This window comes from Neoarius graeffei, chromosome 19 (assembly GCF_027579695.1).
Source record: "Neoarius graeffei isolate fNeoGra1 chromosome 19, fNeoGra1.pri, whole genome shotgun sequence".
Taxonomy (NCBI): domain Eukaryota; kingdom Metazoa; phylum Chordata; class Actinopteri; order Siluriformes; family Ariidae; genus Neoarius; species Neoarius graeffei.
In genome coordinates this window covers 20,900,631-20,923,527 of record NC_083587.1, presented here as the reverse complement: position 1 = coordinate 20,923,527, position 22,897 = coordinate 20,900,631, and the positions used below count along the sequence as shown (strand labels likewise).

At 42.9% G+C, this 22,897-nt stretch overlaps 2 protein-coding genes across 2 annotated transcripts in view; one reads left to right on the top strand and one right to left on the bottom strand.

Moving 5' to 3' along the window:
- The window catches only part of lnx2a (ligand of numb-protein X 2a), a 49,041-nt gene extending 37,846 nt beyond the window's left edge, over window positions 1-11,195 (top strand). Inside the window, exons 8-11 of the mRNA XM_060899846.1 lie at window positions 5,113-5,290; window positions 5,983-6,208; window positions 8,751-8,909; window positions 10,822-11,195. Of these exons, the coding sequence (XP_060755829.1) occupies window positions 5,113-5,290; window positions 5,983-6,208; window positions 8,751-8,909; window positions 10,822-10,957 (699 nt within the window). The 3' untranslated portion in view covers window positions 10,958-11,195. The remainder of the gene's footprint in view (window positions 1-5,112; window positions 5,291-5,982; window positions 6,209-8,750; window positions 8,910-10,821) is intronic.
- Window positions 11,196-14,927: 3,732 nt separating this feature from the next.
- Window positions 14,928-19,486, bottom strand: gtf3ab (general transcription factor IIIA, b). Its single transcript, XM_060900849.1, has 9 exons — window positions 19,370-19,486; window positions 19,188-19,282; window positions 18,990-19,086; window positions 17,370-17,458; window positions 17,218-17,291; window positions 17,049-17,132; window positions 16,739-16,971; window positions 16,614-16,667; window positions 14,928-15,107 (listed from the first exon to the last, which is right to left on the bottom strand). The coding sequence occupies exons 1-9, from the start codon at window positions 19,484-19,486 to the stop codon at window positions 14,985-14,987; spliced, it is 966 nt and encodes a 321-aa protein (XP_060756832.1). The 3' UTR covers window positions 14,928-14,984.
- Between the last annotated feature and the right edge of the window lie 3,411 nt (window positions 19,487-22,897).

The following is a 22,897-nucleotide window of genomic DNA, read 5'->3' as shown; positions in this document are numbered from 1 at the left end:
CGGCCTCCAGCGGCGAGGACACCGCCCCGGAGGGCTAATCAGCTAACTCCACCGAGCGAGAGCACTCAGCTTAACGGAGTAACAAATCAATACGAATATAACGACAAGAGAAAAAGAATTGGTGGACTTAACGCAGTTTCTTGGAGGATGCGTAAGCACAGCCCCAACCCTACGGGTAACGAAACTAACACAGCGCTTTGTCCAAATTCCAATCCAACTCACAACCTGCAAACGCGAGAAGATGCAAGAGGTCACTTCCTGGGTTTACCGGTCTTTTATGCCGGGGTCACGTCACCCAGGTCACACGTGACTTTGTTGTTACTATTACTCGACCTGCACGTTCGTGTGATGGATATCCATGTGCTGAAAGCACCGCCTCTGGCGGTCAGGAGAAACGAAATAGAACTCACTGAATTGTAGACAGTGATCCATCAACTTCCAGTTCATGGCAGGGCTGTGTCATGGTGGTTCTTGTGTTGTTCCTGACCATCTGAACCAATTTCCTTTCAGCTGAGGGTGACCGTTTGCGTTTACTTGAAGCAAAGTGGCTTGGCAAAGTGACTACACCTCCCAGTAACTTACATACAATTGTTTGAACTGATCTTGGGATCTGCGTTTGTTTAGAAGTGGCTCTAAGAGACATTCCGGAGTTGTGTACATTCGCGATCCTCTTTCTCAGATTTGCACTGAACTCCTTTGACTTTCCCATTTTACTTGTGTTGGTCAATCCAATGAGTGCTGTAAACAAACCCTTTTTATGAAGGCACAGAGAAGCTACCAGCTGTAGTCAATCATAACCCCTAACAGGAAGTTAAGAGACCTTGGCCTTGGCAAGATAAGAGACATTTTGGAAGTTTCAGCAACTCTGAATTAATAATCTAAGTGAGCGTATGTAAATTTTTGACCCTGCATGTATACTTTTGACCCTGTGTTGATTTCAGAAAACCCAAAGAAAATTGTGCACTGAATTCTAGTTTGTTTGTTTTTTAAAGATGTATGCTGTACAATCATTCTACCACAGAAAAAGAATAGTTCAGTGACATCATTGAAAGCCCAAATATTGCCACGGCATTCATATCCAAGATGACATTCATGTCACTGTATGTAATCGTCTGACCACATCTGTATAAGAAAGGTGCTGCAACCAGTTCACCATGGACTGCTTAGGGATCGTGAGGTCGACATCCACAGGCGGGCCAAAGGTGGGGCATTCACTGTGGATATGCTCTACAGTCTGCTCAGGTGCAGGCTGCAGATGGGCGCAGACCCCATCAGTGCATGTTGGCATTGAAGCGGCCTACCCCGGTTCGTATCCAGTTCAAAGTGACCCACTCTTTCCTTGGGAGGTCGCCATCTGGGGGTAGTGCTGTATTCAGGATGATGCTGAGTTGAGCAGGGTGTGCAGTCTGTTGCCAGGTGCCTCTCCATGCTTGTAGGATGTTGAAAGGTGTGTCAAGGAGGGTGGTCGCATGGCAGGAAAATGGGTGACGTGAGCGTAGGCGCTGTCAACCCATGTGTTGCGATCCTTCTACTATATTGTGTAGCAGATGTGTCTTATCCTTTTGGGCCTTATTGACCAGCTTGTCTGTATGTTGTTCCCTACAGAGAGCTGGAGGTTCTATGCCTGAGAGGACTGGCAGAAACTCAGTTGGTGTAGTCTGGATGCATCCAGTGATGATTCTCATGGTATCATTTAGGGCTGTATCCAGCTTTTTCGTGTGAACACTCCTACACCATACTGGTGCTGTGTACTCTGCAGCACTGTAGACCAGGGTGAGGGCACTGGTTCACAGAGTAGATGTTCTTGCACCCCATGAGGAACCCGCCAGGCGATGTAGGAGATTGTTTCTTGAGGAGACCTTTGCACGCAGTGGCTCCAAGTGATGTCTGTAAGTAAGCTGCTGGTCGAGTTTCATCTCTAAGTAGGTTGGGGTCGGGTTGTACAGGAGGAGTGAGCCATTAAGGTTGATCTGGAGCTGGTGGTTGGCCTCCTTGTTGTTGAGGTGGAAGGCAGTTGAGGTGGTTTTGGCAGCGCTCAGCTTCAGTCTCCATCTCTTGAGATATGTTGCAAGTTGGACCATATCTGTCAAGAGTGTCTCCTCTACCTTGGGCCAATTGCTGTCAGCATAAAGTAAGGCTAGGTCATCTGCGTAGCCATATTGTTGAGATGTTGTGCGGGGTAAGTCGCTGATGTACAAGTTGAACATCATTGGGGAGAGCACTGATCCTTGGGGGACTCCATTTTTGAGGTGCTGTGGCCTACTGGTCTGTCCGTCGCTGGTCTTAAGGACAAGGCTTCTGTTGGCTAGGATGTTGCAGATGAAATTAACTAGAGTTAAGCCGGTCTGGGACAGTCCTAAGCAGTTTCAGTGTTAGGCCCCGATGCCAAACAGTGTCGTAGGCAGCAGTGAGGTCTACCAAAATTGTGCCTGCCTTGTGGCCTTTCCTGAAGCTGTCTTCTATGTCATTAATCAGCTTCATGATCTGGTGAACTGTGCTGCGGCCCAGCCGGAAGCCTGCTTGTTCATCTGGCAGTTGGGGGTCAACAATTGGTTCCAGTTGGGCTAGGAGAAACCATTCCAGGAGTTTGAAGGGTATACAGAGGAGTGAGATGGGGTGGTAGCTCTTTGCCTCATCCACTGGCTTGTTTGGTTTGGGAAGGGCGATGATGGTAGCCTTCCATCAGATCTTTGGTATGGATTGGTTGGTGAGGCAGCATGAGTAGAATGCTAGAACTCATTCCAAACAACATGGGCCACAGTGTATCAGGAACTCTGGGGGGGGGATGTTGTCAGGTCCCTGGGTCTTTCCACTCTTCAGTTGGCTCGTGGCAGATGTGAGCTCTCCTGGTGTAAAGGGGGCTGATAACAAGCCATTGACACTGGGAGCACGCCACAGTTCAGTGATCTCTTGTTTCACAGAGCGGGTATGTTCCTTGTCGATGTCCTTGAAATGACTGTTCTCAAGAAGTTGAGCAGCGATGGAGTTGGCTAAGACAGAAATTAGGGCATTTCTGTGCTTTGGAGCGTCTACTGGTGAGACGGTTGAGTGTCTTCCATGCTATCCTGCTGGAGTGGGTAAAGTCAATGCCTTGGACTGTTTCTGCCCATCTCTCACGGTGTTTCCTGTCTAGACAGACTATTAGGTCAGACATTTTTGTGTTGGCCTCTTCCACAGGTTCTGCTTTCAGGAATTCATCACAGAGAGCATCGCATTCCTTGTCCCAGGAGGGGACTGGTTTGGTGGTAATTGGCTCAATTGGGTTATGAGGGATGATCAGTGATGGTTGATGTTGAGACTTTGGGAAACAGGCAAGGTCTACACGGTGGGGAGAAGGACCATTCAGGTTGGCAAATGCAAGGTCAGAATTTGATGTTGTGTTCCATCTGCTTGAATGGAAACTGTCCGGCTCCTTGGGGTTGAATAGAAGATAGACACCATATGCTGAGGCCCAGTCCTCGAGAGTGCACCTTTGGATCATGTAAAGGTGCACTCTCAGAAAATAAACTACATTATTGTACCTTTAGGGGTACAATGGCTTGTCACTGGGGCAGTACCCTCTAAGGTACTTATTTGTCCTGTTTATATACTGCTTGGGAACATCTATCTACCTTTTTGGCCCTACAAAGGTATACATATCCTGTGTCCGAAATCACTCACTCATTCACTACTCCCTACTCACTATATAGGGAATTCTATATAGAGGACTATATAGTGAGCTCGTTGGTAAAATGAAAAAAAAAAAAACCACTTTCGGACACTACTCTGTTGCACTGTTATTTATGTCATTACTGTCGCACAATTAAAACGTGTCAGATCAATTGGCTGGTGGGTTTTCAAACTAATAAATACATGTGTGTATTTTTGTGATAAATCCATATTATACTGAGCGTATTTCCCACATTAATAAATACAAAGTATTGTACTTTGTGTCTGCTGTATCTTTCAGTTCTTTCAAATCAAGGTTGAAGACTTTCTTCTTTGCTGCTGCCTTTTATTAAATCAAATTTGAGGCTTTGTGATAAATTCCTCGTTCTGCACTGTAACTTTTATTCTTGTATTTTTTGTCTTATTCTATTTTAGCTTATTTTCTATTCTCTTACTATTTTTAATTGTACTTGAATGTCCATTTATAATGTGTTTCTTCCTCCATCCATTCACCCCAACATACTTTTTTTTTCCTTTCAGCGCAACCGCAATGCATGGTGGGATATATCGCTTGGTTAGTGACCATTGGTTGTACACTACTTTTCATGATTCATTGTGGAATACTTTGAGTGCACTATATAAGGTGTAATAATTCTCACTATACATTCGGACAGCACTACAAAATGGTGAGCTCACTGTATAGTCCACTATATAGTGAGTAGTGAGTGATTTCGGACACAGGGATAGTTACCTTGGGTTATATTAGTGTAGACTGTACCTTGAGGGACAGAAATAGACTCCTACTGTAGCCCTATTTCTGACAGTGTGAGATGTTCTTAGGCCATGTTTAGTATTTGAATAAGTTTCTGTTCCTCTCTTACCCCTTTTCCACCAAATCAGTTCCAGGGCTGGTTCGGGGCCAGTGCTGGTGCTGGTTCACAACTCGTTCAACTTGCGAGCCAGCTGAGAACCAGTTTGCTTTTCCATAGCTCGCGATGCTAAGGGAAGCCACGTCATTACGTCGCTGTATACGTCAGTTACGTCGCTGTATACGTCAGTTACGTCGCTACGTTTGCATAAACCTTGGCGCGAATATCGAAGCAAAACAACGCGGAAGAAGCAGCAGCAACAACAACAATAATAATAATGGATGACTTCGCGTTTGTACAGCTGCTGCTTCTCGTCACTTAAAAATGGCGATCTTTCGCGGTCTTGTTATTGCTGTTGGTCTTAACAACTCCGCCCCCCCGCTGAAGTAAGCGGTTCTTTCCTCTGGCCCAGCAGAGAGTTGGTGCTAGCCTGGAACCGGTTTTTCTGGCCCCAGAGCCAGTTCTTTGTCAGTGGAAACAGAAAACCCAGTTCCAAACTAAGCACTGGCCCTGAACCAGCCCTGGAACTGCTTTGGTGGAAAAGGGGCATCTGAGAAAGATTTGCAATTTGCATGTTTTTGTAATTTTGTCTCAGGACCTCTCTCAGTGTGTCACCTGCAAGGAAAAACACATCACTGTGAAGAAAGAGCCGCATGAGTCACTGGGAATGACCGTGGCTGGGGGGCGGGGCAGTAAGAGTGGTGAGCTGCCCATCTTTGTCACGAGCGTCCAACCGCATGGCTGCCTGTCACGTGATGGACGAATCAAACGGGGTCAGTCACACTACCATCTTCTCTTTCTGTCTTTTTACAGTTTTACAACATTGTTGATTAAAGGAGAACTTTGAAGATCGCATCAGTGTTGTTAAAGTAGCAGTTCATGGACATATTGCAAATTACAGGGTTTTTGGAAAAAGATTTGATTTTTGAAATGTACATTATTATTATTATTATAATACATTACATGGTATATTTTATACATTTAAAGTGCTGATAACAATGCTTTAAAAACACAAGAAAAAAGAATAAATAACAAACTCTTTAAAAAAAACCTAATTAATTAATTAATAATAGTGTAAAAAACAAACAAAATAATACTACTAAATATAATAACCAATAATTAAAATAAAGATTGTCAACTCTCGAATTACGATTCTGAAGGGAAAAAAAATATTTTTTATAAAAGTTATAAAAAAGGCTCTCATGAGAATTATTTTAAAAAGAATGTAGTTTCTAGAATTTGTGGGTGAAATTTATTTTGTACCTCATCCTGCCATTTGGAGGGGTGCCAATAATTTTGTAACTGACTGTAAGTAAAGCAGAAGAATTTAAAATATAATAAAATAAGAGATAACACTATGATTAATACTGAGGTCATGATGATAATGTGTTCCATGCGAAGGCCTCCCTCTGCTGTGCCTGTTTTTAAACTCGGCTCATTAACCTTCACTTCACTGTGTGCTCAGGAGACGTGCTGCTGAGCATCAACGGTCAGGACTTGACATCCCTGAGCCACAGTGATGCCGTGGGCACGTTGAAATCCAGTGCCACCTCGTGTTCTGTGCAGCTGCGGGCGCTGGAGGTGAGCACGGTGGACGAGCCGGGACAGGATGAGGGCCTCCTGCCTCACCACGAGAGCGATTACGACGCCAGCTGGTCACCGTCCTGGGTCATGTGGTTGGGCCTGCCCAGGTGAGGCTTTGTTTCTTGTTGGCTTAATGAAGGAATGCAATGTGAAATCTCGTGGGAGCTGTTACAGGAATGAGGAAGATAAATAGCGCTGCATTTTAGCTGCGCTTGAACACAGGAGGGGGAATAGCGTTTTTCAAAACGTTTCTATTTTCGGACCGGTAACAATTGTTCTGCTGGGATGCTTTAAAAATAACTACCTGGCCTTGGTGAGCAGTGATCCGAATAAAATGACACCAGGGAGAGTGATGTGGCAGAGAGCCATGAGTGTGCAGGGTGTTAAGTTCACCTCCTTATTCCTTGTGTTCTCAACACAGTGTCATCAGAGACAGAGGACGGTACAGAGATAAGAGAGACGAGACGCGGAAATGGAGCTATTTTTGAAATGTAGGCCAAGGGATTATATGCGTGTGTGTGCGCGCGCGCAGTTGGTTCGTGAGCTGAAAGTGTCATGTTGTAAAATCAGTCTCTCCCTATGAGGCTGGGACACAGAGGGCTTTCAGTCTCCTCCGTCTCTCATTCACTGTGTCCTCTCTTCCGCGATCCCCCTCTCCTCTGCATCTGTCCGTCTCCTTCCTTTTTCATGGTGCTGTGCCAAATCACCTCCATCCAGTCTTCCTTTACTCCCCCCTCACTCGCACTCTGCAGCTGTCCCCTCTTTCTTTGACCGTCTGCGGACCTGATGTTCATCTCTGCTTTTTATCTTCTTTCTGCCCTTCTGAACTGTTTCCTGAAATTGCCTACAAGACTTTCAAAATCCCAACATCTTATCTTCTTAATGCATCATACTGCATATCTTCACCTGGCAGAATCCCTGCCTTGACAACAAGCACCAGAGTCCAGATTTGTGAGTTGAATAGCAACTGCAGTGAAAGCATTGACAACCTTTCACCTTCTCCTCTGCTTTCACTGGGCACCGTGCACACACACCATTCACACCATAGCATAGCCAATCCACTTACCTGCACAAGAGGAGAATCAGGGCTTTGAACCGGTTCAAGGAATGAAAACGAAAACCAGGAACTTTTTCTATTTCACATGGAACAGAAACGAAACCAGAAACGTTATTATTTTTTATGTTCCGGAACAGAAACGCTTATTAAAAATAATGGTAACCGGTTAATACCGGTTTTTATTTCGTTCCTCAAAGTTTCCGTAGCCTACAAATAAAAAAGTCATTCTTCTCCTGCGCAAGTTTCTATAACCCGCTGGGGTTCACTTCCTGTGTGACGTTCGCTGACTGAATGGAGAGAGCGGGAAGGTGGACTACTATCACGTCTCCACGTGATAATAAGTGAGTAAGTGCATTACTGAGAGTCTGAGCAAAGAAGAGCCTGAACGTTGCAACTTCCCTATTGGCTGTTTGTAAAAATGTATCAATTGTTGCCCTTCCCACGGGAATCATCGCGGGCTCGAGAGACGAGACCTGACGAGTTAGTTCACTGGTAGCAGAACAAAATGTCTGGACACAAATTGGGTTTTCAGAAAAGGAAAGAAAATAAACGGAGGGTCGAAAATACAAAAAAGGAGGCAGAAAAAGCAAAACGAGTTTTAAGGTAGGACAAATGGTTACTTTTCTGAGGCAGCCCGCCGTGGCTGCAGGCTTTCAGTTGTGTCATTGAATGGTTACTTTTCTGAGGCAGCCCGCCGTGGCTGCCTGCAGGCTTATTTATTATAGCCCATTTAGTTAAAATAGTTGATATAAAATGTTTATAGTTATAGTTATGTGATGGTTGTGGTTGTCCTGATTTAGACTGTTTTTTTTTTTGGGGGGGGGGGGGGGGGGGGGGGTTTGCGCGATGTTGCACCCGGGTCCAGATTAGGGCAGAACCGGCCCTGGCTACATTTCAGGTGTAGTTTGTTTTATGTATGTATGTACTTGCATAGATGTGTACTTGGTCTTCCAATATGGCGCCTAACAAAATCTCGCGGCAGGGTGACGTCATGCGGTAGCCCTCTATAGGGCCTGACTAGCCTTTGGTAACACACTAAACGAATTATCTTTCATTTTTGGCACTTTTTCTGTTTGTGTAGATGGGAAGACATACTGAGAATCCAAATCGCCAACATTTGAAATAATAATTGTTTTGAATTATTTCTTGTCTTATTTAATGAAGGTTGTAATAGAATTAGCCTACATTTGGCTTAAGCTGGATGAGACAGAGACATAATTTTATAGCCATTTGTTAAACAGCTGACAGGGAACATAATTAACTGTTCCGGGAACGAAATTTTTTTGTTCTAACCGGTTCGGGAACGTCTATTTAATGGTGGAACCCAAAACCGGAAACGTTAAAATTCCGTTTCTGTTCGGAACGAACCAATAGGAAAAAAATTCTGGTTCAAAGCCCTGAGGAGAATTGAAAATGGAGGAAACCCATACAGATGTGAGGAGGACGTGTAGATAGAAACCAGAGCTTAGGATCAGCCTGCAGGTGCTGCGAGGTGCTGAAGTGTTTTGTGCCTAAAAAAAAATCCAATCTCGTTAAGTTAATGTATTTTACACTCAGTGTGATGTCCATTATTTATTCTTTGGTATTTGCAGCTACCTGAACAGTAGCCATGAGATTGTCCTGCGCCGGAGTCACCCTGGTAGCTGGGGCTTCAGTATTGTCGGAGGTTACGAGGACAATCACATCAACCAGGCGTTTTTCATCAAGACCATTGTGTTAGGAACTCCTGCCTATTACGATGGCCGCCTAAAGTGAGTCCAATGTTCAACACACCATTGTTAAATCCTATCAAGTAATAACACTTTCTTTCATGTAACTGTTTTTGGCTTTTATAATGCCTAAATACCCAATAAAATGGCCTAGAAACATCTCTACACCGTATTAAACATGACAAATATGGTAGCTAGCCAACTATTTAATTACTATTGAAAACTAGCTTGATGTTTTTATGACGCTGTTTACAAAGGCTTTTCGTTGTTGTTTTACAAGAACCACTTAACATAGAAACTTCGTTCAAACTTTGTTACATAGGTTTTGTAAATAGCACAAAGGGTTTGACTTTTCATTTTGATATTCCACCCACATCCCTTTTTTTATCTTTTATCCATCCATTTTTTCCCATAGATTTTGAATGGGGCATTTTTTTTCCAAACTGCTCCCAGATAGATAGACAATTTTCAAAATAAAATAATACCTTCACCTCTTTTTATACCTCTATCATGCCTCCTTTCCATTTTTTCATCCCTCATTTTTCCTCCCATTGCCTTTAATTCATTTTTCAAGGCCTAACCACTCCTCGAGATTAAAAGCAAGTTGGTAAATGTTGTTAGGTTGGTGTACTTTACATACAGTAAATACAGCATATCTTTTTCTTTGCTCCTCTTTTTCTCTTTCTAATTGGAGGTATCCTCTCATTAGAACCATCCATCCATCCGTCATCTGTAGCCGCTTATCCTGTACAGGGTTGCAGGCAAGCTGGAGCCTATCCCAGCTGACTATGGGTGAGAGGCGGGGTCCACCCTGGACAAGTCACCAGCTCATCACAGGGCTGACACATGGAGACAACCAACCATTCATACTCACATTCACACCTACGGTCAATTTAGAGCCACCAATTATCCTAACCTGCATGTCTTTGGACTGTGGGGGAAACCGGAACACCCGGAGGAAACCCACACAGACACGGGGAGAACATGCAAACTCCACACAGTAAGGCCCTCGCCGGCCACTGGTTTCGAACCCAGAACCTTCTTGCTGTGAGGCAACAGTGCTAAGCACTACACCACTGTGTTGCTCTGTTTTCACTCACACACACATTCTCTGTCTGTCTGTCTGTCTGTCTCTTCATCAACTCCATCTCTTTCTTAATTCCTTTGTTTAAACTCTCACTCACTCACTCTCCTTCAATCACTATCACTCTATTTTTAATAATGCTGAAATGCATTATTTGCATCAGCATAGCTAATCCACTGTTTGCTATGTTTGCATTTCAGCATGTTAGTCTTGATTTGCATCATATTCCTTGCAAATTTTTTAAACATTTTCCAAAGCTGTAAAAATAAAACACGATGATTAACATTTTGTGGGTCTGTGTGTTAATTTGCATTAGTAGAATTCAGGAAGCTGTTTCATGTGATCACAAGCTGAGCTCCTAGATCAGCCTGCTCAAATTGATTGATTTATTGTTGTTTTTACATAAGCACTTAAAAAAAATCTAAATTTGTATTCGGGATCTGTATCTGTTTAGTGCTCCAAACTGTCCTCTCTGCATTAAAACTTAAATAGGTGTGGCCTAAATCTGAAAGGTTTTGTTTATTCGTTTGTTTTTGGATGCGGTCAGTCCCCCCCCAACGTAAAGCGACCTTGGGATTGTGAAAGGCACTATATAAATGAAAATTTTTAAAATTATTTCTTTACTATGCTTGTGGAAACACTGGAACACAGACCAGGCAGTTACTAAGGATGAATGAACATTTCCAAATGCATCACACAGTGCTGTTTTTGTCAAGTGAGCTTCATATCTGACCACTCACTCACACCTGTATTTCTTTCGAACAATATTTGTGTCAAGTTAAACATTCAAATATATTTTTCAGTGTACGAGTTTCTCTGACACTCTGATCATAGCTTCACAGTGGATCTTATTCCTGTCTCTGTCCTCAGGTGTGGTGATATGATCGTGGCCGTGAACGGACTTCCCACAGCGGGTATGAGTCACTCTGCCCTCGTGCCCATGCTGAAGGAGCAGCGCAGTCGGGTTGCGCTCACCGTCATCTCCTGGCCAGGTAGCCTGGCGTAGTCTCTCCGTCCTCGCATCCAAGTGTTTTATCATTCCTGTGTCCCTTCTGCTCTGCCACGGATGCCATAGTGTCAGTGTGAGTCTCAAAAACTTGAACGCTTCACTCGATGCTGAAAAAAAACCTGGCCTGAGACAACCCTGCCACACCCATGAGGGAGGCCCCACCCCTCTGGAAAGCAGCCTTAAGGCCTTCTCATGACGCCACCCTGCCAGGGGTTTTATATATAGATGTTATCTCTATCGTGTGTGAATACGAGTGAGGATGTTTGAATATGTGTATAGGTGTTTAATAAATAAATCTTTCCCACAGACACGTGTGTGATAAAGCTCAGTGTTTGCAGTGTGGGCGTGTGGCCATGGCTTAGTGTTGGGTTGATTTATGTAAGCCTCAATGAGTCATGTTTAACCCCAGCGCACATCTGACCTCATTTTTACTCAGATTCAGCCCTCAGCTTTAATACACAACAACGAATCGACAAAAAAAAAGTTTATCAAGTCCAGTTCTACTTTTAAAAAGAATTAAACCCAGGCATAAATACTAAATACAAACTGTACAAACCATGACTTCTCATCTCATCATCTCTAGCCGCTTTATCCTTCTACAGGGTCGCAGGCAAGCTGGAGCCTATCCCAGCTGACTACGGGCGAAAGGCGGGGTACACCCTGGACAAGTCGCCAGGTCATCACAGGGCTGACACATAGACACAGACAACCATTCACACCTACGGTCAATTTAGAGTCACCAGTTAACCTAACCTGCATGTCTTTGGACTGTGGGGGAAACCGGAGCACCTGGAGGAAACCCACGCGGACACGGGGAGAACATGCAAACTCCACACAGAAAGGCCCTCGCCGGCCACGGGGCTCGAACCCGGACCTTCTTGCTGAGGCGACAGCGCTAACCACTACACCACCATGCTGCCATGCCATGACTTATGCTACAGAATGATTGTGTGTAGGAAGACTCCAAGGACAGCATAGTGTCTCGAAAAAGTGAAGCATGCATAGGTCTAGCACCCCTGCTGGCTGGCTGCAGTATAACATGTAGCTCTGCTCATCCCCATGGATTTCAATGGCAAAACATTTTCCATGTCACTTTTCTCATCTAAACTATATATGTGGTTCTAATTCGTAACTTCAGCTTCATTTCTATAGAATGGAAGGGCATTAAGCCATGCTGTCCATTTAAAAAAAAAACTGACACTGTGATTTAATCTTTTAGAATAAATTTAGCAGGAATGAGGGTACGAGGTAGAACTGCTCGTACCTTTCTGCCAAAGATACGAGCAGAACTATTTTTTGAGCCACACAATTTATAAAACATAACAGCTCTACAAGCTAATAATCTCTCCATTTCTAGATAAGTGGTTCTCCACTGGTCCTGCCTCCAAGCACACTTTTAGACCAAAAATGTTAAGTTACAGTTCTGTAGACAGGGAACAAAAACTGGTGAGTAAAGAAATGACTATGGTGTCTGCGATTTAGAGGGTTGTGCCATTCAATACAGGATATCAAAAAGTAATTCATACACATTTAAATTCTAAAAATGCTAAATGTCATGAAAATACAAAACCATGGATCTATTATGTGATGATCTGCTGTACCAATCTAAATGCATGTTAAAATACAAATCCTGTTCTAGACCACACGGACAAATTTGCAGTCAATGGTCACTTGTGAAAACTAACTAATTTTCAACTCAGCCTGCCTTTCCTCTTAGTTTAGGAACTCGCCTTTGAAAAAGCTCCTCTTAGACGTTTTCAGCGAAGTCATGGAAGCTACAGTGAACAATCATTTGCAGAAGTACCTGCTCCAGAACAAACTGATTTCCAGCAGACAGTTTGGCTTTCGACCTGGCTACAGTACAGATCTGCTTACCATCCTCTCCCAGAAATGGTGCAATACATTGGACAAAGGAGAAGTGCGTCATTACACTAGACATCAAAGGAGCATTTGACAAGGTATGGCACAAAGGGCTCCTGGCCAAACTCAGCTCTCAGGGTGTTTCTGGAAAGCTATACACCTGGTTAAAGAACTCTCAGCAATAGATTGATCGATTGCTGTAGTCTTATCAGGCCAGGCCTCAAGAGATTCCTCCATCAATGCTTCTGTACCCCAAGGATCAATCTTGGGGCCACTTCTATTCTCAATATTTATTGATGACCTTCTGATGTGTAATAAAGTTTCTTTATGCAGATATCACAAAAGGACAGATCTGCTGTTGAACTCTGCCTCAACAAAGATCTTGAAAGAATACAGTACTGGGCTGACAGCTGGAAAGTCACATTTGAACCATCAAAGTCCAAAGCAATGATGTCAAGGAAGCGAGCACCATCTAAGTGACTGCGATAGCCATAAAGGATATCAATATTCTGGGTGTGACTGACAGCAAACTCACCTGGTCAAAGCATATAAACAACCATTGCCTCCTGAGCAGGGGGGAAAAAATAGGAACATTAAGAAAGGTTGCAAAACATCTTGACACCAATGGAAGAGCCACAGTGTACAATGCCCAAGTCCACAGCATCATGGAACATGCATGTCTATGTTGGATAAATGCTGCCCCAACTATTCTGAAGCAACTTGATACCATCCAAAAAAAAAAAAAAAGAGATTAAAAATCAGAAGTTGACAAAGTCACAGCCAAGTACTCCATTTCTAGCCTAGCTCATAGGCACAACGTTGCTGCAGTATCAGTGAGATTCAAAATGCACACTGGACATTACCCATCAGACCTACACTCCGTGCTTCCAAGTAAACGTGCCACCCAGACAATCAACATCCCTTCCAGTCCATGTCTTTGCCATTCCAGATGCCAGGACTCACAATGGACAGAAGCTTTATCCACCAAGCAGTCCAAGTCTGAAACACTCCACCAGATAGTGTGGTTGGTAACATCACCCTGGCAGGCCTAGCATCATTTAAAACTCAGACCCACTGATCTCTTCTGGCTGTCTAAGCTGCTGTGAACTGATTAGTCCTTTAGTTTCAGAAACTACTTGGCTATTATTCACTCTAGTGCTAGATATACGACCATTTCTTTTATCTCACGGTTCAAATAGAGGTGTAGAACTTGACCAGTCCTAGAAGATGTGTGCAATTATGGATAAATCCTCTTGAAGCTCAAAGTTTGAGATTTTTATTATCTGAATAAATATCAAAATCGACCAGCAAGTGGCCTAGTGGTTAGCATGTCCGCCCCTTGATCTGGAGATCGCGTTCTACTCACGGTCAGGTCACACCATCATAAAAATGGTGCCATCTGGCAAGGCACACTGCAATACAGATGTGAGTGGGAAGTCAAACTCTTGTGGTTACCAGATGACTAGCCCCCCCCACTGTAACCCTAGCTATGTAATATAGGCGAGAGGTCGAGGGCTACGAAACAAAGATTGGCGCTGCCAAATGCACCATGAATGGTGCAGGAAGGACTTTATTATAAACACACAAAGAAAATCTTATTCACATTACCAGAATGAAGTGTACAACTTTCCTTATTCCTTAAATGTGAGCATGATTTCACCACCACCCCAGGACCGTGTGGATGCAAACTCAATCTCAGAACTGAACCACTTTTGTTCCTAGATCGGATACATGGCCAATATGTGGCCATGCACCATGAATAGGACCAGACAGATCATAATTAATGCGACTTCCAACACATTGCAATATTATTGTGGTCAGGGCAGCTTCACCATCTTCATTTGATGGCTACTGTCCAAAGCATGAGGCACTTGTGGTACAAATGTGACTGGTCATGATACACAAGCTGCACGAAAACGCTTTGTACCACTTCTACTACTAATCTCCTACAAGATGTCAACAGTACCATTCTGTTGACAGCCTTTACAGTTAAGAAATCAACTTGTTTCCCCCCCCCATTCAAATCCTGAACATTTAATTCAACACAAACGCACAGGTGCAAAGTAGTGAGTTTATTGAGTAGTGCAAGTAATATAGTTAGAGGGAGTTATAGTGGACAGTGAATTTCAAGTCGACTGACAAGTTCTCATTGACCGCCTGATGTTCATGGGTTGTTCTGGGATGTGGGCTTGCTCAGAGAGAGATTCTGCAGCTGTGCAGTCAGTTCAGAAGTATTCGAAACCTTCGTCTTCAGTTCAAGTTCCTTCTTCCATCCTTGTTTGGTTTTCTGAGGACAGACGGGAAAGTCTATCAAGTACATTATATATTTCTTAGTAACGCCATGTGAAAGAATTAAAATCAAGTTATTTGGCCTAGTACTTGAGTACTACAGTATTTTAGAGGATTATTACTTTAGGTTAATTTAACACTTGCACATCTTGCTCATTACATATTCATTTTGCCCTTCATAGTACTCGATTGGGGATTATACTTCAACAGCACACGTTTTATTTTTTTACTTAAAAAGTGCTCCTTGACTTCCATTATAAAAGGTCAGAATCTTGTGCATGCCAAATCAGAACGATGGTATATAGAGATTAGGTGGGGAATAAATAAGTAATAGAAGTATTCCTTAAAGGGGAACTGAAAGCAAATTTATCATCAAAATTCTATATCATTTTATTAAATATAGGAATGCATTTTTGATAGCCATTTTGTCACTGCTATAGCAAGTTATGAGTGTTTGAAATATACTATGTAATACATCAGTCCATATGTCAAAGCAACGGCCGTAAACGAGATTCGCTGAGACCTGTGCGAGACATTGTAGGACAGAAGTAAAACACACAGTGGAAATCAAAGTGACCAACATCTGCCAACGTTGTCAAAAGACGTGCACGCCCTCTTTCGAATGCTGACGTCAATCAAGCAGGAAGTTTTCCGTGTGCGAGATCACTCCCTACTCACTATTATAGGTCACTATATAGTGGGGACGCCATTTTGTAGTGCTGTCAAACTTTAGTGAGGATTATTTACACCCTATATAGTGCACTCAAATTATCCCACAATGCATCACGAAAAGTAGTGTACAACTGATGGTCACTAACCAAAGCAATATATCCCATCATGCATTGTAGTCGCACTGAAAAATCAAATTAAAAGCCTCAAATTTGATTTAATAAAAGGCAGCGGCAAAGAACGTATTCAGCCTTGATTTAAAAAAACTGAAAGATGCAGGTACTTTGTATTTATTAATGTAGGAAATGCACCCAGTACAAGTATTTATCACAAAAATACATGCATGTATTTATTATTTTGAAAACCCACCAGCCGACTGATCTGGCACATTTTAATTGTGCGACAGTAATGATATAAATACCAGTGCGATGGACTGGTGGCCGAAAGCATTTTTTTTTCCATTTAACCAATGGTTTGAAGTCGTATGGAATAATCTCCATCACTGATGAAGCTGGCAAATCTCGAAATTAATCTAAATTGGAATGATATGGCGATCTGGCCGCTGTGTAAACAGTTTTCAAAACGACGGCGCCGACACTTCACGTTTGAAGTCTCGCACAAGTCTCGTGAAGATCGCGCGGATAAGCGACACCTGCCGTGGACCAAACGAACTACATTCAACAAGGCTAAAAACTGAAAAGGCCGATAAGTGTAATACGCCAATACAAGTCATGATATAAGGTTAATAAAAGTGAAAAGGTAATTTAATAACACATGAAGAAATAAAGCAGGTTTAAAAGTGACTTCAGTTCCCCTTTAAATTACTGAGATTTACCTGCATCTTTTTCTTCTGAGGGTTATGGACTACAGCATGTCGCTTCAGACTTTCCTGTCAATGCAAATTACATTAATTCCATTTCAAAGCATTAACTGATTAGTCACCCCTCAGTCACTCCTCACCTCCATGGCAAATGCTTTCCCACAACCATCATGAGGGCAGATGAAGGGGCACTTGCCCTCATGTAAGGAAAGGATATGATTCTGGAGTTTGAAGTGTGTGGCGTAGGTTTTCAGGCAGCCCTCCTTGGTGCACTTAAACACACGCCGTACACCCAAGTGGACAGACAGCCTGTGCCGCTTTAGAAACCTGGCTTTCTGGAAAACTTTTGCACAGCTGTCGCACTGCAGAGCCTCTGCACAGAGAAGCAGAGATTAGAACTCAAAAGAAGGCACAAGATCACAACTGAAATTCCCAGCTGGAGCAGGTTACCTCTGTGCTCCATTTTCCTGTGCGCCTGATACTCCGTCCAGGTCTTTCCCTGGAAGGCACAGCCCTCTTCTGCACACGGATATCCTACAAGTCCAACATTAGGATAAAGTGACATGAGGCTGGATATACAGATGAGTGCTTTTGTTAATTTTTTCTTAAAAGATATTACCATCATGCACTCTTTCGTGTTTTTGTAGTTTTTTCGAGGTAGTGTACTTCTTCCCACAGCCCTCAAACTCGCATCTAAAAAAAAAAAGTTCATTTGAGCAAATCAGATACAGTCAAGATACAAGAACCAAGGCACAATCTGTCCTTACTTACTCGAATGGTAACTGGTTTGTGTGCTCACATTTGTGAGACTTCAGCTGCTTATTCTTACGAAACTCTTTCAGACAACCCTCATAGTCACACTGAAAAATAAGAAACAGCAGAAACATTATATAATCTAAGGAAAGCTTTTTTTTCATATGGTGATAAAGTGATCAAGGATTTTGGAAAAAATCCACATGATGACAAAATGAACAATTAGATATTTTTATTTGACAATGTTATAAGGGCATCAACATCGTAAACTTTCCACATGTTCACAAAGTGTTCGTGTGTACTGTGGAGGAGGGGAAAAAAACCCTGCTTTTTTAAAACGATCATATGGGTGTTCCTTCTGCACACAGCAGTTCACATGCGGTCCTGTGTACAAAGAAGAATTCACTGAGTGTACAGTATTAACAGTGTGGCTGAAATGGGTCGAGAAGCTTGCAAAACTGTCATGTCAGAGTAAAACTGACTAAAATTAACCTGAGGGCACATTCTGGTGTTTTTCTTGCCCAAACACACCCACTTCACCTCAGGAAGGGCTTTTAATTCACCGATTAGGTGACTCGAGGATCAATCAGGTGCCTAAATTTCACAGGACAGAGAAGTTCTCCAGGACCAGGGTTGGGACCTTGTGGCTTAATAAAACTACAACACAAGCCAGCGATAGGTGAGGTCAACAAAATTGCATTAAAGTGAAACTTCAGTGGCGTTCTTGATTCCTACAAATACTTAAATGCACAACCAATGGTGTGTCTTGCTCACTGGGTGGCACGGTGGTGTAGTGGTTAGCACGGTCGCCTCACAGCAAGAAGGTTCCGGGTTTGAACCCAGCAGCCGGTGAGGGGGCCTTTCTGTTACCCCTTTTCCACCAAATCAGTTCCAGGGCTGGTTCGGGGCCAGTGCTGGTGCACAACTCGTTCAACTTGCGAGCCAGCTGAGAACCAGTTTGCTTTTCCATAGCTCGCGGTGCTAAGGGAAGTCACGTCATTACGTTTGCATAATTCTTGGTGCGAATATCGAAGCAAAAACAACACGGAAGAAGCAGCAGCAACAACAATAACAATGGATGACTTCGCGTTTGTACAGCTGCTGCTTCTCGTCGCTTAAAAATGGCGATCTTTCGCGGTCTTGTTATTGTTGTTGGTCTTAACAACCCCCCCCCGCTGACGTAAGCGGTTCTTTCCTCTGGCCCAGCAGAGAGTTGGTGCTAGCCTGGAACCGGTTTTTCTGGCCCCAGAGCCAGTTCTTTGTCAGTGGAAACAGAAAACCCGGTTCCAAACTAAGCACTGGCCCCGAACCAGCCCTGGAACTGCTTTGGTGGAAAAGGGGCATGTGTGGAGTTTGCATGTTCTCCCTGTGTCTACATGGGTTTCCTCTGGGTGCTCCGGTTTCCCCCACAGTCCAAAGACGTGCAGTCAGGTTGACGTGGGGCAGCCTTGGGCTGAGGTGCCCTTGAGCAAGGTACCTGACCCCTGACTGCTCCCCGGGCGCTCTGGTGTGGCTGCCCACTGCTCTGGGTGTGTGTGCTCACTGCTTCAGATGGGTTAAATGCAAAGGATGAAGTTCACTGTGCTTGAAGTGTGCATGTGATAAATAAAGGTTTGTTTCTTTTTCTTCTGTACTCACCACATAGTAACGCTCTTTGTGCTGGTGCACACGTTCAGTATGGTTCTTTAACCCTGCCGTGCTGATAAAGCCCTCCGAACATCCATCCACTGAACATCTGCAGATTATTTGAGCAATCACAGGGTTACTCAAGCTTATCAGAAGGAAGGGAAGAAGAAGAATGATGGAGGAAGATGTGTAAGCTACAGAAAGACTCACTGGTATAGTTTCTCCCCAGTGTGCCTCATGTGGTGCCTGGTGAGCTGGGAGCGGATGCAAAAACTTTTATCACAGCTATCACATGCAAAAGGTCTCTAAAGAAGAAAGACAAAAAGGTATCTGACTTGATTTGAAAACGTCTCCGAGGTGCTCTTTAGTTTATTTCCGGTTTTGTGCCTTACCAGCCCAGTGTGTTTACAGTAATGGGCTTCCAGCTTCCATAATTTGGAAAAGGAAGCTTTACAGTTAGAGAAGGAGCATACGAAGCTTTTAGACGGATCTTTGAAATGTTCTCCCATTTTATTTACAAAAAATTTTTGCTCTTTTTGGGTTTGTTTGGTGTTTTGTTTTTTTTTTTTTTTTTTTTTGCCAATGAGACAGAGCTTTCCCCTTCTGCCGAACGACTAACGCGAGGCTTGTTTTTGCTCCTCTTTTATTAACCGTGGACTGTACCATTATCACACGGAAGGGGGGAGAATTAGGGACAGAACTGCATTTAGTTCAGGCGCAGCAAGGAAATGGCTGGACATGAAAACATGTAGTACATGACCGCTCATTGTAAGTCAATTAATATACGGGAAAATAATAATAAAATAAAAAAACAAGAAAGCATTTGGACAAGTCTCATTACCGCGACGAATTATGGCTCATTCCTAATTAGCATACGCATGCCCGTGCGTATCACGTGACATCCGACCGTTGCCAGGATGCGCGCGCAGCCTGGACCCAGAAACAATGGCGCTGCCCATAGACCGGCATTATGAGCTGTCAGATTATGAAAAACAATTGTCGTTACAAGATCGAGAATGCTACATAAATAAGTTAACTCTAACAAGTGGACATCGCCTACCGGATCCGCATTTAATTAAAGAGTGGACGGACGATGTTAGTAAGTTCCCTGGTATACAATGGCCAGATATAAACTCGTACCTTATTGACCAGACTTCAGTGCACACCCACGAAAAACTCCGTGCCTACAAGTCTTTAGACGCATATGATTATGTTATGTGCGGGCATGTACAACTTGATTAACAATGGGACATTCATATTCATTTTGTTTTAATCAAATTATGCCAGTGATGTGATGGCAATGTGGCTTTAGCTACAACAGCAAATCCCAACACTAAACAGTAATTTGCAGGAGGGAATGGCATGAAAGGAATGATAGTGTAAAGAGTGCAGCTAAGAGAAATCAGAGCTGCGTAAAAAGCGAGAGGCAGAGAGCAGAAATGAAACTGAACGGGGCGGGAGCTAGGTTAGAGCAGTCAACGTAAGTTGGCATTTAGAGTGAGGGCACACAATTTTACCTTTCCATCCTTGCTTTAAAATTGTGATTTTCAGCATACACAAATAATGATGGCACAAAATCTGGACTGCTTGAGTGAAGCGAGACCTCTCCTGCAAACAAAATTGCACGCAAAGCTAAGTTAACATGCTAACAATAGTCATTACATTGTGTAACTATGACCCAGCTAATCAGACAAACGTTACCAAAGTATTTTGCTACATCAATAAACGAAGACGAGAAAGAATAAAAAAGAAAGATTTAATAAATAGCCTGATCTTACCTGTGATGAAGTGGGCGCTGCAAACCCGCGCATTTTTGATGGTGCTTTCATCCCAGTCTACACGTTTGATGGCTTGTAGTCATAGACGTCGGCGATTTTTTTGGAATGGGTGAGATCCTGCTGGAATTCTGTACATTTTAACCCCATCACTGCTACGATTCTGACCAGTGTTGCCAGATTGGGCGGTTTCAAGTGCATTTTGGTGGGTTTTGAACATATTTTGGGCTGGAAAACGTCAGCAGTATCTGGCAACACTGATTCTGACACCCGACAACACAACAACTAGGCATTTCTGAGTCTTTTTTGGGTCCAGGCTGCGCGCGCAATTTCCGCTTACGTATGAATGACGTTTACTGCGAAGGGGTCTATAAAATGCTAAAACACTCAACTAAGTAAGCAGCTAACATATGGAATCAATTTTGTGCCAGAATGTTCATAAAATACTTTTGAAATATCAAACAAAAACGACAAATCAAAATACAAAAAAAGAAAAAAAAGTCAATTTTTTTTAGACTGGCAAACAAATTATTCGTGTAATCGTGCAAAATCTCAGTCTATTACTCTTCAGAAACCTTTTATTTTTGTTCCGCGTCTTTCTCAGTTTTGTTTGACGTAATTTATTTTGGTTGCGATTCCAGCTTTCTCGTTTGCGCTCCCTGACTTTTTGCTTGCAGTTTTGGCACAAGCTTCACGTGTGGGCGGGCTGTCCAGGAATGCATTCCCATTGGCTAACTTGTGTTTGACTGACAGCGCCGCTCAGCCATTCCCTACTCGGATTCTGGCGGACTGTTTGGCGAGTGACCGATCCATTGAGGTAAACAAGGATCGAGTGGACTTCAGTGGCGACTATGATATTGAATTAATTCAACAAAGTGTAAATTCAATATCATAGTCGCCACTGAAGTCCACTCGATCCTTTTGATATTTTGCACGATTACACGAATAATTTGTTTGCCAGTCTAAAAAAATTGACTTTTTTCTTTTTTTTGTATTTTGATTTGTCGTTTTTGTTTGATATTTCAAAAGTATTGAATGAACGTTTTGGTACAAAATTTGTGTATACACACACACAGACAGTACCAGTCAAAAGTTTGGAAACACCTTCAAATTCGATGTTTTTTTTTTCTTTATTTTAATTAACTAAAAGACACTTCGTGTCTTAAAATAATGACTGACTGTTATTTCTCTTTACTTAGTTGAGAGGTTCTTGACATAATATGGATTACTACAGTTGTCGAACAGGGCTATTTACTGTATTTTTATTATTTACTCTTTACTGGTTGATGGTGTCAAATGCATTAAGAAGGCAAGAAATTCCATTTTTGACAGACACACCTGTTAATTGAGAAGCATTCCGGGTGACTGGGCGGCACGGTGGTGTAGTGGTTAGCGCTGTCGCCTCACAGCAAGAAGGTCCTGGGTTCGAGCCCCGGGGCCGGCGAGGGCCTTTCTGTGTGGAGTTTGCATGTTCTCCCCGTGTCCGCGTGGGTTTCCTCCGGGTGCTCCGGTTTCCCCCACAGTCCAAAGACATGCAGGTTAGGTTAACTGGTGACTCTAAATTGAGCGTAGGTGTGAATGTGAGTGTGAATGGTTGTCTGTGTCTATGTGTCAGCCCTGTGATGACCTGGCGACTTGTCCAGGGTGTACCCCGCCTTTCGCCCGTAGTGAGCTGGGATAGGCTCCAGCTTGCCTGCGACCCTGTAGAAGGATAAAGCGGCTTGAGATGATGAGATGAGATGAGATTCCGGGTGACTACCTCATGAAGCTGGTTCAGATAATGCCAACAGTGTGCAAAGCTGTTATCAAGGTAAATAGTGACGACTTTGAAGAATCTAAAAGATGAAACCTGTTGTTTTTTTAATACTTTTTTGTTTACCATAGAATTCCATATGTTATTTTATAGTTTTGATGAGTTCAGTATTGTTCTACAATGTAGGAAAAAAAATTAAAAAATAAAAATAGCGAATTTGAATGTGTTTCCAAACTTTTGACTGGTACTGTATATATTTTATTAAAATAAAAGCAGTAAAATACATCATCTATTTTATATGATTTTACATATTTTAGGTAAAATATTACATGCATGTATAATATTAGTTCGATTTAAAAAATAACTAGTGAATTTTCTTTGTTTACTCATGA

Coding starts and splice junctions, on each gene's coding strand:
- gtf3ab (XM_060900849.1), bottom strand. CDS start 19,486: ATGGGAGAACATTTCAAAGATCCGTCTAAAAGCTTCGTATGCTCCTTC. Junction 17,292..17,369: donor ACAAACCAGTTACCATTCGA/GTAAGTAAGGAC, acceptor TTTTTTTTTTAG/ATGCGAGTTTGAGGGCTGTG. Junction 16,972..17,048: donor CAGGAAAATGGAGCACAGAG/GTAACCTGCTCC, acceptor TTCTCTGTGCAG/AGGCTCTGCAGTGCGACAGC.